The sequence below is a fragment of the Rhinoderma darwinii genome, chromosome 5, assembly GCF_050947455.1.
Source record: "Rhinoderma darwinii isolate aRhiDar2 chromosome 5, aRhiDar2.hap1, whole genome shotgun sequence".
NCBI lineage: Eukaryota > Metazoa > Chordata > Amphibia > Anura > Rhinodermatidae > Rhinoderma > Rhinoderma darwinii.
Window position 1 is genome coordinate 203,308,504 of NC_134691.1, and position 16,457 is coordinate 203,324,960.

Here is a 16,457-nt window from a genome sequence, read left to right on the forward strand (position 1 = left end):
TCCGACTGCTGAGATCCCTACCAACCGCATGAACGGGGGACCCGGTTTGCCCCAACAGTAAGATGGTGGCTTTGCCGCTCCACTCAGACTCTATGGCACTGATAGAAACAGCCTACCCGTACACTTGGCTGTTTCCATCAGTGCCATAGACTCTGAATGGAGCGACACGGCGCATGCCCCATTCAAACTCCTCCTAGCTGTTATCTTGTGGCTGGGTGGAACGGGGGAACGGTGTCCTTCCTTCAATGGGGGTCCCAACAGTCAGACCCCTAACGTTCTAGCATTTAACACCAATCCATTGGATAGGCGAAAAATGTTTTCGGCTGGAATACCCCTTTAACCCCTTCCCGCAGCAGCCATTTCTCAGGTTTTCATTTTCATTCCCGCCCCCCCCTTCCAAAAGCCATAACTTTTTTATTTTTCTGTCGATATGGCTCTATGAGGGCTTGATTTTTGCAGGAGGAGTTGTAGTTTTTCGTGGCACAATTTATTGAATTATATAATTTCCTAGGAAACCGTAAAAAAATTCTTTGTGCGGTGGAAAATGAAATAAACAACGATTCCCCAATTGTTTTTATGCGCTTCATTTTTGCGACATTCGACATGCAATTAAATCGACATTTTTACTTTATTCTGTTGGTCAATACGATTACAGCGATATCAAATTTATAGTTTTTAAAAAATATTTTACTACTTTTACATGGAAAAAAACATCTGTAAAAAATGTTAAAAAAATTTGTCGCCATATTCTGAGAGCCATAACTTTTTTTCTTATCCATTGATTGAGCGGTATGAGAGCTTATTTTTTCGTCACGTGCTGTAGTTTTTAATAGTACCATTGGGGTACATGCATGTTTTTGATAAATTTTTATTCCAATTTTAGGGGGAGGATACGTGACAAGAAAAAAACGACAATTCTGGTAGTTACATTCTTTTCTGGTGTCACGATGTGAGATCATAAACGTTATATTATAATAGCCCTGACTTTTACAGAAGTGTTAATACCACTGTTGTTTATTTTTTTTATTGTTTCCATTTTAAAAAAATTGGGAAATAGTTTTTTTATATTGTTCCAAATTGTATTAACTTTATTCTTTTTTTAGACCCCCTAGGGGACTTATCCCCTTGGCGACATACAACGTACTATTACGTTGTTGTCACCAAGGTCTTAAGGCAACACAACATAACTGTACATTGCGTTGCTGGTGTGGGCTCAGAAGATGCGAGTGCTGCATCTATGTGGTTTACCAGCAGATCGGAACCCTGCGATGTAATTGCGGTGTTCCGATAGCTGCTTTGGCAGACTGGAGGCCTAACAATGGCCTCATGTCTGCCACGTACAGAAGCCTGTTAGGTCCTGCTCGGAGCCACGGCCTAAAGACGAAGAAGCTGAGCCTGTGACATCAGCCACCGATGTGAGCTGTATGTTACAGCTGACACCTTGCTGTAACAGCATTAACCCCTTAGATACGGTGATCAAAAGCGATTGCGGCATTTTAGTGGTTTGAAGCCGATCGGCATCGCTGCGATGTGATCGCAGGGTTGCCGATCGTTGCTATGGCAACTGGATGCCTAACAACGGCCTCCTGTCTGCTACGTATGGAAGCCCATTAGGCCCCGCCCGGAGATGGGGCCTAATAGGCTTGCTGTCAGTGAGTAACTGACAGCTCTAATGCATTGTACTACGTGGGTAGTGCAATGTATTAGCATAAAGATCAGAAGTGCAGGCCTTCAAGTCCCCTAGTGGGACAAAACAAAAAGTTAATAAAAATGTTGAATAAAAGTGTAAAAATAAAAGTTTCAAGTTAAAAAATACAAACACTTCCTTTTTTCCTCTAATAATTCATTTATTATAGGAAAAAAATTAAAACGTTAAAAAAAGTACATATATTTGGTATCACCGTTTCCGTAACGACTCTAATCTTATTTTTCCCGCACGGTGAACACCACAAAAAATAAAAAACAATGCCAGAATCTCTTTTTTTTGGTCACCACCCCTCACAAAACATAGCATAAAAAGTAATCAAAAGTCGCATGTACCCCAAAACAGTACCAATAAAAAGCCTGTCCCGAAAAAAACAAGCCCTCACACAGCTTTTTTGATGAAAAATAAAAAAGTTATCGCTCTCATAATATCGTGACACAAAAAATTTATTATTTAAATAAGTTATTTTTTTTGTGCAAACGCTGCAAAACAAAGAAAACTATATACATTTGGTATCACTGCAATCATATTGACCTGCAGAATAAAGTAAAATGTCATTTATAGCCCATGGTGAACAATGTAAAAAAAAAAATAAAGAATAGAAAGCATAGTCAGAATTGCTGGCGCTTGCCAAAAAATTTAATAAAAAGTGATAAAAAAATCGCGTGTACCCCAAAATGGTACCAATGAAAACCACAGATTATCCCACAACAAATAAGCCCTCACACAGCTCCACCAAAAATAAAGAAGTTCTATCTCTCAGAATATGTGCAAAATGTGCAGAGTGTTCCAAAAGCGGATAAGATTGGTCACCATTTATCAGTGGCCACACATCTGTGAAATATTATTTATTTACCTTTTATTATAGCCTCTTATTATGCCCTGATGATCTCTGCCCAGCCTACACATGCCCCCACATTACAAACTGAAATACTAGCAAAACCCCAAACAGAAAAACTACCAAGAAAAATCTGATCTCCAAAAGCCAAATGGCGTTTCCTTCGTTCTGAGCCATACATCGTGCCCAAACAGCAGTTCACGTCCACATATTTGGTATCGCCATACCCGGGAGAACCCGCTTAACATTTTATGAGGTATTTGTCTTTAGTGGCACAAACTGAGCACAACGTATTGTGCCCTAAATTGGCACATCAGTGGAAAATTGAAATTTTTACTTTGCACCATCCACTACGCATTCATTTCTAATGAAAAAACACGTGGGGTCAAAATGCTCACTACACCCCTTTAATATGCCCTACGGGGTGTAGTTTCCAAGATGGGGATCACTACTTGGGGGTTTGTTTTACTATTTGACCTCAGTGCCCTGCAATTGTGGGCCAATGCTGTGAAAATCACCAAAATAAGCCTCAAATTCGCATGGTGCTCATCAATTCTGAGCCCTGTCATTTCTCCAGGCAAATTATAAATGCCTTGAGGGGTGTAGTTTCTAAAATGGGGTCACATCTTGGGGGCTTCCACTGTACTCTGGTACGTCCGTGTTTTGCAATTTCGACATGGTGCCCAAAAATCAAATCCGCAAGATCTGCATGCCAAAAATGCCTCCTGCCTTTCTGAGTCCTGCCGTGTGTCTAAACAGCAGTTTATGACCACATGTGGGATATTGCCGTACTCGGGAGAGATTGCTTTACAATTGTTGGGCGGCTTTTTCTCCTTTATCCCTTGGGGAAATGAAAAACTTCAACATTTTAGTGTAAAAAATGTTGATATTCATTTGCCTAATTCCACTAAATTCAGCAAAAAAACCTGTGGGGTCTAAATGCTCACTATACCCCTCAATAAATTCCTTGAGGGCTTTAGTTTCCAAAATGGGGTCACTTTTGGGGGGTTTCCTTTGTTTTGGTCCCTCAGGGGCTTTGCAAATGCGACCTGACATCCAAAAACTATTCCAGCAAAACTTGAGCTTCAAAAGCCAAATGTCGCTCCTACCCTCCTGAGCCCTGTCGTGTGTCCAAACAGCAGTTTATTACCACATATGGGGTATTGCCGTAATCTGGAGAAATTGCTTTTCAAATGTTGGGGTGCATTTTCTCCTTTATTCCTTGTAAAAATTTAAAATTTCCACGTTTTATCAGAAAACAATTCATTTTCAATTTCATTGGGCGTTCACCATGGGCGTTGAATAATGTTATATTGTAAGAGTTCAGACTTTTACAGGCACGATTATACCAATGAAGTTTATTTGAATTTTATTTTTTTACAATGCTCTAGGGAGAAAATGATTTTGTTTTTTTACATTTAATATTTTTTTTTGTACATAAAAAAAAACAACTAACTGATTTTTACTATTTTTTTATTAGTCCGCCTAGGGGACTTGAACCAGCGATCGTTGGATCGCTAGCACTATATAGTGCAATTTCTGACAGGCTTCTATTAAGGAGGCAGGGCTTAATAGGAGTACAAAGATAAGCCTTTATTAGGCCTCCAGGCTGCCATGCCAACCATCAGAACCCTTTGATCGCAGAGGGGGTCGATAGGTTGTCAGAGGGGGTCGCACCCCTCTCTCTAATGCTTTAGATGCCGCGGCCACTAGTGATCGTGGCATATAAGGGGTTAAACGAGCAGGCTCGCGCTCGAGCGTAATCTAGCTCGTAACAGCCGACATCCACATTGTATGGAGCGGGCTCAGCCTGTGAGTCCGCTCCATACTTCCCTACCCAGCTATCACATAACTATACGTCATACATCAGGAAGGGGTTAATGAAAAATTTACTTCATCCCTAATTATGTCATCTGTCATTTGAAAATACAAATGAAGGCGTTAAATAGATTGGCTTTTTCGTCATCCTTCTCTACCATTACACCCAAATTATTTCTGACAGGGCCCACACATCTAGTTCTAAGCCCCTTATTATTTATTTAGTTGAAAAAGAATTTTGGGTTACTTTTACTTTCTTTGGCAACGAGTCTCTCTATTTAAATTCTTGCTGCTATTATTAGTCTTTTACAAAACGTATTTATTTTAAATATTTGAATGCTATCATTTATTGCCCCCCTACATTGTTTTCCTTCTATTTCTAACTTGTTCATTACCATAAGCTTTATATCTCTCACCAGACCTATAGTGGAGGCTTTTGTTTTAGTTTGCGTACTTTTAGTTTTTAGATACATCGTCCCATTTTATGCCATTTAAGGGGTTGTCCGGGACATTTAAAAGCCATGCTGGAGGAAGGAGATGTGATAAATAACAGAATAAGTATTACTCACCTGGTAACTACTCTACGGGTCCGTTTACTTTATCAGGAAGTGAGGATGTCCCGTTCCATCCATGTGACCACTGCAGCCAATCACAGGCCTCAGCGGTGATGCTGACAAGAAAGGCGCGTCACTGCTGAGGCCTGTGATGTGACTAACCAGATCTTGCCATATGTAATTCATGTGTAATTGTATACTTACTGTATTTTATTCTCTGATTTTAGGGATTTGTGTACAAAACTGTACAACACAAGTTGGGGAAACACACAGAACTGGCAAGAGTTTGATCTTTCATGTGAATACAATCCTATGGAGACACAAATGTTAACATGCCTAGCAGATGTGCGAGAACCTTGTCAACTGGGATGCCGGAATCTCACATACTGTACCAATTTTAACAACCGGTAAAAGTCATTGTTAAATATGCTGTGATTTTCTTAGAGCGACATTTCTAAAAAAAAAAGTGTCATCTTGCTGACATTTTTCTGTTGGCTAAAGTGGGGCAACTTGTATGTGACAATTGCAAAAGGCATAAAATGTCTACATGATACTGGTTATAGAAGACCCTTCTACAATGTAATGTGCAAGTGGTCATTGAACCTAGCGCGCGCTAGCCGTTTTTCTTGGCATGGAAAATGGCACATGAGCCGTGTAAAACTTGATAAGATGCTTTATAAATATGGCGCGCGCGCTTGTTCCATTTTCTACTCCGTAAAACATGCCTGTGAAATGTGCTACTTTGTCCCTGTGTTTGATATATCAATACTCACGTATGCATGCAGATATTAGCGAGATTAATTTTTAGTAAAACCAGACGCTTAATTTTGTTTGCATTTATTTTTAGGCCAACGGAATTATTTCGCAGCTGTAATGCTCAATCAGACCAGGGAGCAATGAATGACATGAAGCTGTGGGAGAAAGGAAGCATCAAGATGCCTTTCATGAATATTCCTGTTCAAGATATTAGGAAATGTCATCCAGAAATGTGGAAGGCAATTGCTTGCTCACTCCAGATTAAACCATGTCATAGTAAATCTAGAGGAAGCATCATCTGCAAGTAAGGGGGGCTCATTACTATACAATAGAACTTATTTTTCGTAGTTTTACATCAAGCCAGTACAGTAGTAGTTTACTAAATGCCATGATAAAAGGCAAAGTAAAAATGTTATCCTTCCATTTCATATTTTCTTATGACTTCTTGTTCGTGGATGCATGTATCAGAGAATCCCAGAGTGTTAGGCTCCATGCACACGACCGTAATTTTCATCCATAATTACGGATGAAATTGCAGACCCATTCATTTCCATTGGCCACGGACACCTTTCGGTATATTTACGGATGTGTGTCCGGCCCATAGAAATGATCCACAAATTATAAAACACGTCCTATTCTTGTGCGCAATTGCAAAGTCTATGAGCCTTTCCGCAATTGCAGGCGGCTACCGATGTGTATCCGTAGCCATTGGATCTGTATTTGCGGACAGTAAAAACCCTTACGGTTATGTGCATGAGGCCTTATTCTGAACAAGTTTTCAGGTCAAAGGTTGGTCTTTCTATCCCAAACTAGTGGCTTTATTTCAGCACTATAGGCCCCATGCACACGGGGGTAAATAACACTATCCCATTTATTTACGGGAAGGTGTCCGAGCCATAGACGTGTTCCGCAAAAGATAGGACATGTCCTATCTTTTGCGTTTTACAGGACGTGCCCCCATACTTTGAATGCGGATGAGAATGCTGCCGGCCGTGCCTGCAATTGCGGCCCGTGATTACGGGCATGGCCCTGTGCATGGGGCCTTTACCTGTCTTCCTTTCACAGTGCACTCAGTTTATTTACTACTTCATTTTGGGGTTTTTTTGCTTTTTTTTTCAGCCAATGACGACGCTGTAAAAAGTCTGTGATGTATACTGTAATTATATAGTTTCGGTTTAAAACATTACAATCTCAAACTTTTATTTATCCGTGACATCAATATTAGTCCTTTGCATTCAGGGTTTATGTTCGGCAGGACGGTTACATTGTATGCGCCACATTTGCATAAGTCTGCTATTGACTGGCATTGTAAAAAACATTGACTAGGTTTTTCAGTAGAGTTGAGGCAAAGGTATATGACACATACCAGTCTCGCTATACCAAAGATCAGTCTTTTAGCATTTGTTTGACTAATGATAATCAATAGTCATGTTATACGTAACGTTTGTAGAATTTCCTGGCGTCCAAACATGGTGTCAATCTAGCCTTCTGCGTGACTAGTTTCCAGTTCTTCACTGGCTTAAATCAAAGCTGGCCATACACAGAAGGATTTTTCGCCAAAATTTGTCATAGACTGGATAATTCAAGTGGATTTGATCAATCAAAATGGATCCATCATCTACTGCATAATCACTTGCATTTTTTTTCCAGTTTGTTGAACATTTTTGCACTATGATAAAATCCTTGCTGCATACATATTTATACAGCTACCAGCAAAATCAATGCGTACAGGGGCTTTACAAAGGATATCCCCCTAAGGGTATACACGAGGTGTTTTCAGGCATTTTTTTTCTGGGCATAAACGCCTCGAAATACGCCTTGGAAAATGCTAGTGAAACGCCAACAAACCGCTTCCCATTTTAATCAATGGGAAAAGCAGCATTTAGTTTTTTACGCCTGTTTTAAAAAACAGTCCGTAAAAAGACGCCATGTAAAAAAGGAGCATGTCACTTCTTGAGCCAGTTTTGGAGCTGTTTTTCATAGGGTCAATTAAAAAACAGCTCCAAAAACGTCTCAAACGTCTTCTGCTTCAAAAACAGCTGAAAATCAGAGGCTGTTTTCCCTTGAAAATAGCTCTAAATTTTAGTCATTTTTACTTGTGCTTGTGAACATACCCTAAGGGTATGTTCAGATGCTTAGCAAAAAAACGTCTTAAAATACGGAACTGTTTTCAAGGGAAAACATCCCCTGATTTTCAGACGTTTTATTAATAGACTAGCGCTTTTCGCTGCTTTTTTTACGGCCGTTTTTGGAGCTGTTTTTCTAGAGTCAATGAAAAAAGGCTCCAAAAACGGCTCAAGAAATGACATGCACTTCTTTTTCGCGGGCGTTTTTTAACATGGCCGTTTTTCAATACGGCGCCGTAAAAAAAAACGCCCTGTCGGAATAGAACGCTTCCAATTATTGGGAAATAAGCCGTGTGAACATACCCTTAGGCGAAATTCATACGAACGTGTGCGTTTTGTGCGCGTTGCAGTTCCATGTGTCATCAGTGAATGGTACGTGGCTGCGTGATTTTCACGCATATGCCATCCTTATGACACGCGGTTTCGATGCTTAGAAACTGCAATCAATGTGGTGGTTTTTTTTTTCCTTCATTTACCAACTGTAGCGCGAATCACGCGCGACACACGTCAGTGCTTCCGTGTGCTATGCGTGATTTTCACCCACCCATTGACCTCAATGGGTGCGTGATGCACGAAAAACGCCCAAGTATAGGACATGTCGTGAGTTATAGGACATGTCGTGAGTATCCGCTGCGTTAAAATCACGGAATGTCTGAACGGCCCCATTGACTAACATAGGTCCGTATCACGGACGTAAACTACGCTCGTGTAAATAAGGCCTTACTCTTAGGCCTAGTCCACATAGAGTTTTTTTGCAGGCAGAAAAAAACTGCCTCAAAATTCCTTCAGGAGGTCAGAGGCGGAACTGCTAAAAGCCGCCTGGGAAAAAGCACGCCTCTGCCTCCCAATTTTGGCCGTTTTTTTGGCGCAGATTCCAGTTTCCAGGTCAAGATCAGTGCCCAAAAACTCTCTGTAAACTGGGCCTTATACTGTTGAGTCATCTCACAGTGAAACACACTGTGGCCGCATAACATTTTACACGGCCGAAAAATCTGAAGCAGAACGCCTCCAAGCATCTGCCCATTGATTTCAATGGGAAAAACGGCGTTCTATTCCGATGGGCCGTTTTTTTACGCGGCCGTTTTTCAAAACGGCCGCGTAAAAAAAGGCAGCAAAAAAGAAGTGCAGGTCCGTTTTTCATAGACCATTGAAAACCGCTCCAAAAACGGCTGTAAAAAAACCCTGCGAAAATCGCGAGTGGCTTAAAAAACTTCTGAAAATCAGGAGCTGTTTTGCCTTGTTTTTAGACTCTAGCGTGTGAACATACCCTAAGAATACTCTCAAGATGCAGGGACAGCCACTCATGAAAAAGCAGCACAGATCCTAATGACAGAAATGGCAGCACAGTCACTAGTCACAGTCTGTTTGAAGATATAAGGACAGATGCTAGAACAAAGCTTACATCTACAGGCGCTTTCGGCACATTGTACACAATGCTCTTCTGTCACATTCAGTCGGTAACATAGACTGCACAATCCCTCAGTGCTCAGAAAGCGAAGGCCACTTTAAAGGAGAATGTATCATTTATAGGGGGAAAAATAGATGACTAGGCTGAAAAATTATTTTCATTGCTCTACATTTGACTTTCACTTCCTGTCAGGTCACACAACAGGAGATGGAAACATGAAGGAGAGTAGGCCTATACTGGTGAACTCAGAAGCTGAAAGAGAGGTGGAGGGAAGGGAAACAGACCTAAGAGGACCGCCCGGGGTAGAATGCAATACTACAATTACTGTATTTCTAATAAAACCACTATATTAACTGCACTGAATGTATTATCTACTATATATAACCTAAACCAAAGATTTGTATCCGTCCATGTTGTCATATACACAGTGGCGGATTAAGAAGACCATGGGCCCTGGGCTGTTACCCAAACTTGGGCCCCCCTTCTCCACCGCCACCCTGCCGTGCCGTAACTATTGCTAGCACTTCCTTTTTGCACAAGCATTAACAAATGGGTGTTACGATTCCCCTTTCACAGGGATGTGTCCCTACATACTGACCGTATCACACTGTGCAGGGACACAGCGCCAACCCCCCATGTAGACAGCGCCACACACACTCCCCCCTGTAGATAAAGCCACACACACACCCCACTGTAGATAAAGCCACACACACACACACACCCCTGTAGATAGAGCCACACACAGACACACACACACACACACACACACACCTGTAGATAGAGCCACACACACCTGTAGATAGCACCACACACACAACTCCCTGTAGAGAGCGTCACACAGCCCCCTATAGATAGAGCCACACAGCACTCCCCCTTGTATATAGTGCAACACAGCGCTCCCCCCCTTGTATATAGTGCCACACAGTGCTCCCCCCCCCCTTGTATATAGTGCTACACAGTGTCGCTGCAGCCCTGGGATGACATTTTATCCCATATGACTGCTGCAGCCTGTGATTGGCTGCAGCGGTCGCATGGGGTGAAACGTCATCCCAGGAGGCCGGCCTGGACGAAGAAACAGAATTCTGGGCAAGTATAAGATTTTTATTTTTTCTAAATTGCGTTACATAACATCTGTTATTTGTTGCGGGTTTTACCTCCGCGTTAAATGGGGAAAACCCAAAACAAATGAGCAGCGTTTACGCAAATACAATTGACATGCTGCGGAATAAAAAACCGCACCGCAGGTCAATTTCTGAGCTTTTTATTTCCCGCTTATCATTTACGCAGCGTGTAATGAGAATTGTTCACATCTAATCTACTCTGTTGCTACGGTATTAGGGCTTGTCCACACTTAACGGAATTGCTGCATATTTTCCGCCCGTAAAATACCCAGAATACAGTAGCAGCAAAGTGAGTGAGATTTAACAAATCTCATCCAGACGCTGCGTAAGATTTCCGACCAGACATTTTGTCCTGCGGTGCGTATTTCTCGTACTGCAGCATGTCAATTCCTGCTGCGGAAAGTGGACAGAATTGCTGCGATTTTTCAGAGGAGACGTCACCATCCCCCAACAATGAGAAAAACGCAGCAAAATACGCACCACTTACTGCAGTAAAAACCACAGGAAATGGTGCTTTTTTTCTGTAGCGGAATTTCTGCTAGTTTCTGCGGAATTGCTGCTGAAATATATATATATATATATATATATATATATATACATACATACACACACTATACATACTATACATATGTATGTATATATACACTCTATCTCTATCACAGACACACAAAGTACGCACAGTATGCACAAAGTACGCACAGTATGCACAAAGTACGCACATTATGCACAAAGTAGGCACATTATACACAAAGTAGGCACATTATACACAAAGTAGGCACATTATACACAAAGTAGGCACATTATACACAAATTAGGCACATTATACACAAAGTAGGCACATTATACACAAAGTACACAAAGTAGGCACATTATACACAAAGTATGCACATTATACACAAAGTATGCACATTATACACAAAGTATGCACATTATACACAAAGTATGCACATTATACACAAAGTATGCACATTATACACACGAGTATGCACATTATACACATAAAGTACACCTTGTAAACACACATGAATATGCACATTAAACACATTGTAAACACACATGCACTTACCTTTTATGTAGGATATTTGTGAGTCTTCACTGCAGCTCTTCTCCTGCTCACAGCCCGACACAGTGCCCGCCGACAGTCTCCCCTCCCCCATGTCCCGACAGCTAGCAGCAGGAGAGATGTTTAGAGCAGGGAAGGGGGGCTGGAGGGGGAGCTTCTAAAGCAGCACAGACTACGGCTGCTAAGTAGGAGCGAAGCTCCCCTCGCCTCATGACAGGTGCGGTCCTTGCACCGGGGCTCCCTCCGGTGCTAGCGACGCCACTGGGCATGAGGGGGTTCGGGCGGTCATGGGCCCCCTGGGAGTCTTGGGCCCCGGGTGGCCGCCTGAACCGCCATAATGATAATCCGCCACTGCATATACACCTCCCCTGCTGTTCCATAGCATCAGGGAAGGCAAAGCTGGGTAGTAACTAGAGAAAGCTGGGTGGTGACTGGGGAAAGTTGGGGCTCCCCGTCAAATCTGAAATGACCACTCTCAGCATGTCCTACAGCGGAGGCTTCGACAGGGCATGCTGATAGCTGTAGTTCTATAGCATCAGGGACCGGAAGAATTAGCGGTGACTAGGGAAAGCTGGGTGGTGACTTAATTCTATAGTTGGCGCTCCACTACAACCATGAAGCCATTACTCCCAGCATGTCCTGTAGCAGAGGAACAGGGCATGCTGGGAGCTGTTGTTGCATAGCAGGAGAGAAGGTAAAGCTGAGTGAATACTCGGGACACCTGGGGCTCCCTTGCAAATGTGAAACAACCCCCTCTGGGGGCGCTGTTGTTCCATAGCTGCAGGGGGGGTTACAGGTGAGGGGCTGCTGATGAAAGCAGGGGCTATCCATTTGAAACTACAACTCCCAGCATCTTTTATAGGAGAGGCTTGGACAGGGCATGCTGGGAGCTGTTGTTCCATAGCATCTGGGAAGGAAAAGCTGTGCGGTGACTATGGGAGCCTTGGGCCCCGGGCGGCCGCCTGAACCGCCCTAATGATAATCCGCCACTGCATACACACCTCCCCTGCTGTTCCATAGCATCAGGGAAGGCAAAGCTGGGTAGTAACTAGAGAAAGCTGGGTGGTGACTGGGGAAAGTTGGGGCTCCCCGTCAAATCTGAAATGACCACTCCCAGCATGTCCTACAGCGGAGGCTTCGACAGGGCATGCTGGTAGCTGTAGTTCTATAGAATCAGGGACCGGAAGAATTAGCGGTGACTAGGGAAAGCTGGGTGGTGACTTAATTCTATAGTTGGCGCTCCACTACAACCATGAAGCCATTACTCCCAGCATGTCCTGTAGCAGAGGAACAGGGCATGCTGGGAGCTGTTGTTGCATAGCAGGAGGGAAGGTAAAGCTGAGTGAATACTCGGGACACCTGGGGCTCCCTTGCAAATGTGAAACAACCCCCTCTGGGGGCGCTGTTGTTCCATAGCTGCAGGGGGGGTTACAGTTGAGGGGCTGCTGATGAAAGCAGGGGCTATACATTTGAAACTACAACTCCCAGCATCTTTTATAGGAGAGGCTTGGACAGGGCATGCTGGGAGCTGTTGTTCCATAGCATCTGGGAAGGAAAAGCTGTGCGGTGACTATGGAAGGCTCGGGCTCCACTGAAAATGTGAAACCAGCACTCCCAGCAAGTCCTGTATCAGAGGCTTGGACAGTGCATGCTGGGAGTTGTTGTCCCATGGCATCAGGGATTACAAGAGTTTTTTTTAAAAAAAATCTGCAGAGACTTAATATTTCTATGTATTGCATGTATATAATTAAAAAGGTTGGATTCTTGTGTTTGCTTTAGGTTATAATATGTAGATAAATAAATCTAGCCATGACAATATAATATAATTAATGGCTTTTATCAGAAATACAGTCAGAGAAAAATAGGTGTCCGCTGTAAAACTTACATTCAGCTCTGTTCTAGGGAGGTGGTCAAGTCCCCTCCCCTTCCCTACCCTCCCCTCTCCCCTCCCCTACCTTCTCCCCTCCCCTCTTCCCTCTCCCCTCCCCTCTTCCCTCTCCCCCTCCCCCTCTTGAATATGTGAAAAATGCTGTAGGCTGGAATATCCCTTTAAGAATGATAGTAATCACTGCAGCGCCACCTACTTTCCTCTTATTATAGACTCTCTAACTTAAAGGGGTTATCCGAGAGTTTAAATTAAACTAGTTGCAGGAAGTGTTTTAAATTGAAAAAACAAACATTACTCACCTTTTAAAAACCCCACTACTTCAGCGCAGATGCTCGAGTGGTCCTTCCGGTCTTTGCTTGTTTTCCTGGAACAATGATGTGCCGTACATCCACGTGACCACTGCAGTCAATCACTGGCCTCACAGTGATGCTGTCATGTACGGGACATGACTGCTGAGGCCAGTGATTGGCTGCAGTGGTTACATGTTAGTTATTGCTCAGGAAAATGAAACAAAAGACCAAGACCAGAAGGAAGCATCATTGCTGGAGCAGCGGGGGAATTAACAGGTGATTATTGTTTTTTTTTCTTTATGTTGTAACGTTTTCTGCAGCCAGTTTAATGTTTTCAACTCTCCAACAACCCATTTAAGCTGCAGCTGCTGTATTTCAAATGCTGCTGAAATAATAGGTAAGATGGGACAAGAGATCCACAGCTGAAGTAACCTTCGATTATATTAGATGTATTATAACCGTATGTGTCTTTTATTTATACAGGGGTTTGTTGTCATAATTGGAACACCTATGGCTATTTCTTTCCAGTTACCTTATTATTTATGTTTAATATTGGGTGCGGAGGGAAATTTATGTTGAATTCTGTAAATTTATTTCATGAAGAACAGATTGTGTGGAGATACTGAAAAAGTGTGGTGACCACAGTAAATTCCCAGAAAGCGACACTGCAGAAAGCATATGTGAACGTCTGTCTTCCACTGATGACACTGAGGACTGTATTCCACTGGATACATATCTCCGTAAGTCGTTCACCTTTTGTATAGAGCCCACTATCAAGCATCTAACTAAATTTTTTTTTTAAGGGAATGTCATTAATTTAATTTTAGTTTTATTAATTAGATGTAAAAAAATAATAATATACTTGTTTTGTTTTTTTAAATGTTTAGCTGTTTTTTATTTTTAAAAACTTTTCTGAGGGAAACCATTTTTAGAGACAAACCCTTTCATCTACTATTGTCTGTATAGTCAGTGCAGCAGGGTGTGTGCACTCTAAGAGCATGCCCCCACGTGGCGGATTTCCTCCGCAACTGTCCGAATCAATGCCGCACAGAATCTGCGGCGGATCTGCCCAAAATGTGCAGTAAATTGATGCGGACTAGCTGCTGGGGACTGCGGGAAAAGTGCTTCCCTTCTCTCTATCAGTGCAGGATAGAGAGAAGGGACAGCACTTTCCCTAGTGAAAGTAAACGAATTTCATACTTACCGGCGCGTCCCTCTTTCGGCATCCAGCCCGACCTCCCTGGATGACGCGGCAGTCCATGTGACCGCTGCAGCCTGTGATTGGCTGCAGCCGTCACTTAGACTGAAACGTCATCCTGGGAAGCCGGACTGGAGACAGAAGCAGGGAGTTCTCGGTAAGTATGAACTTCTATTTTTTTACAGGTTGCTGTATATTGGGATCGGTAGTCACTGTCCAGGGTGCAGAAACAGTTACTGCCGATCGCTTAACTCTTTCAGCACCATGGACAGTGACTATTTACTGACGTCTCCTAGCAACGCTCCCGTAATTACGGGAGCCCCATTGACTTCCTCAGTCTGGCTGTAGACCTAGAAATACATAGGTCCAGCCAGAATGAAGAAATGTAATGTCAAAAAAGCAAGACGCATCCGCACCACACATAACATGTGCATGACAGCTGCGGACTTCATTGCGGAATTTAGAATCTCCATTGAAGTCAATGGAGAAATTCCACCATGAGTCCGCAACCAGTCCGCCACTGGTCCGCAACAGACAGAGCATGCTGCGGACACCAAATTCCGCTCCGCAGCCTATGCTCCGCAGCGGAATTTTACGCATCGTCTAAACGAACACTGCTAAATAGAAGTGGAAGTCAATGGAGAAACGGCTCCGCTGCGGATTAACGCTGCGGAGTGTCCGCAGCGGAATTCAAGTGCAATTCCGCTACGTGGGGCTTTAGCCTAAGGGTATGTTCACACGCAGTGTTTGCAGACGTAATTCGGGCCTGAAAAAACGGCTCCATTACGCCTACAAACATCTGCCCATTGCTTGCAATGGGATTTACGGTATTCTGTTCCCACAAGGTGTAATTTTACGCGTCACTGTCAAAATACGGCGCAAAAAAGAAGTGCATAACACTTCTTGGGACGTTTTTAGAGCCGTTTTTCATTGACTCCATTGAAAAACAGCTCCAATAATGGCCGTAAAATACGCCGCGAAAAACGCGAGTTGCTACAAAAACGTCTGAAAATCAGGAGCTGTTTTTGCCTGAAAACAGCTCCGTATTTTCAGACGTTTTTGGTCACTGCGTGTGAACATACCCTAACACTGTAATGACTGCCCATACCCCTTTTGATTGCGGTCATAAAGAGTACTTATGCCACAGCGCTGTGAAAAGACCGCTCTGTGACATAAGCCTGGTGGTCCGGTGCCGGCTAGAGCGGGTATCGGGCTGTCTAAAGATAGCCGGGCGCCTGCTGTTTTGGGTGGGATCAAAATTAGCATTGATCCGGCCCGTTTAACCCCTCAGATGCCATGGTAAAAAGGGGGGCTCATTTTCTTACCCATTTTTATGGCAGTCGGGGTCCTAACCAAGGCCTCCATGTCTACCTCCAGTGAATGCGTATTAGGCCCCACCAAAGGCAAGGCCTAATAGAATTTTTTTTGACAGAATATCAGTTTTACACAGCAGGCATAATACACTGCAATACAGAAGTATTGCAGTGTATTGGAAAAACAATCAACTGATCGCATAGCACAGTCCCATAGAAGGACTAAAAAATTCAAGTTTATAATAAATTAATAAGAAATCCCAACTAAAAAAAATAAGAAAAACCAACTTTTTCTCCCTACTAAATGCTTTATTATGAAAAAACGTAAACATTATTAAAAAACTACACATTATTGGTATTGCCGCATCCATACCGACTC

General features: G+C 42.9%; 1 protein-coding gene across 2 annotated transcripts in view; it reads left to right on the forward strand.

Annotated features, from left to right (window-relative positions):
• RECK (reversion inducing cysteine rich protein with kazal motifs) overlaps nt 1-16,457 on the forward strand; it is a 147,053-nt gene that overhangs the window by 91,689 nt on the left and 38,907 nt on the right. For both annotated transcript variants that reach the window (XM_075826870.1, XM_075826872.1), the window contains exons 10-12: nt 5,143-5,322; nt 5,763-5,975; nt 14,171-14,307. In XM_075826870.1, the coding sequence (XP_075682985.1) occupies nt 5,143-5,322; nt 5,763-5,975; nt 14,171-14,307 (530 nt within the window). The remainder of the gene's footprint in view (nt 1-5,142; nt 5,323-5,762; nt 5,976-14,170; nt 14,308-16,457) is intronic.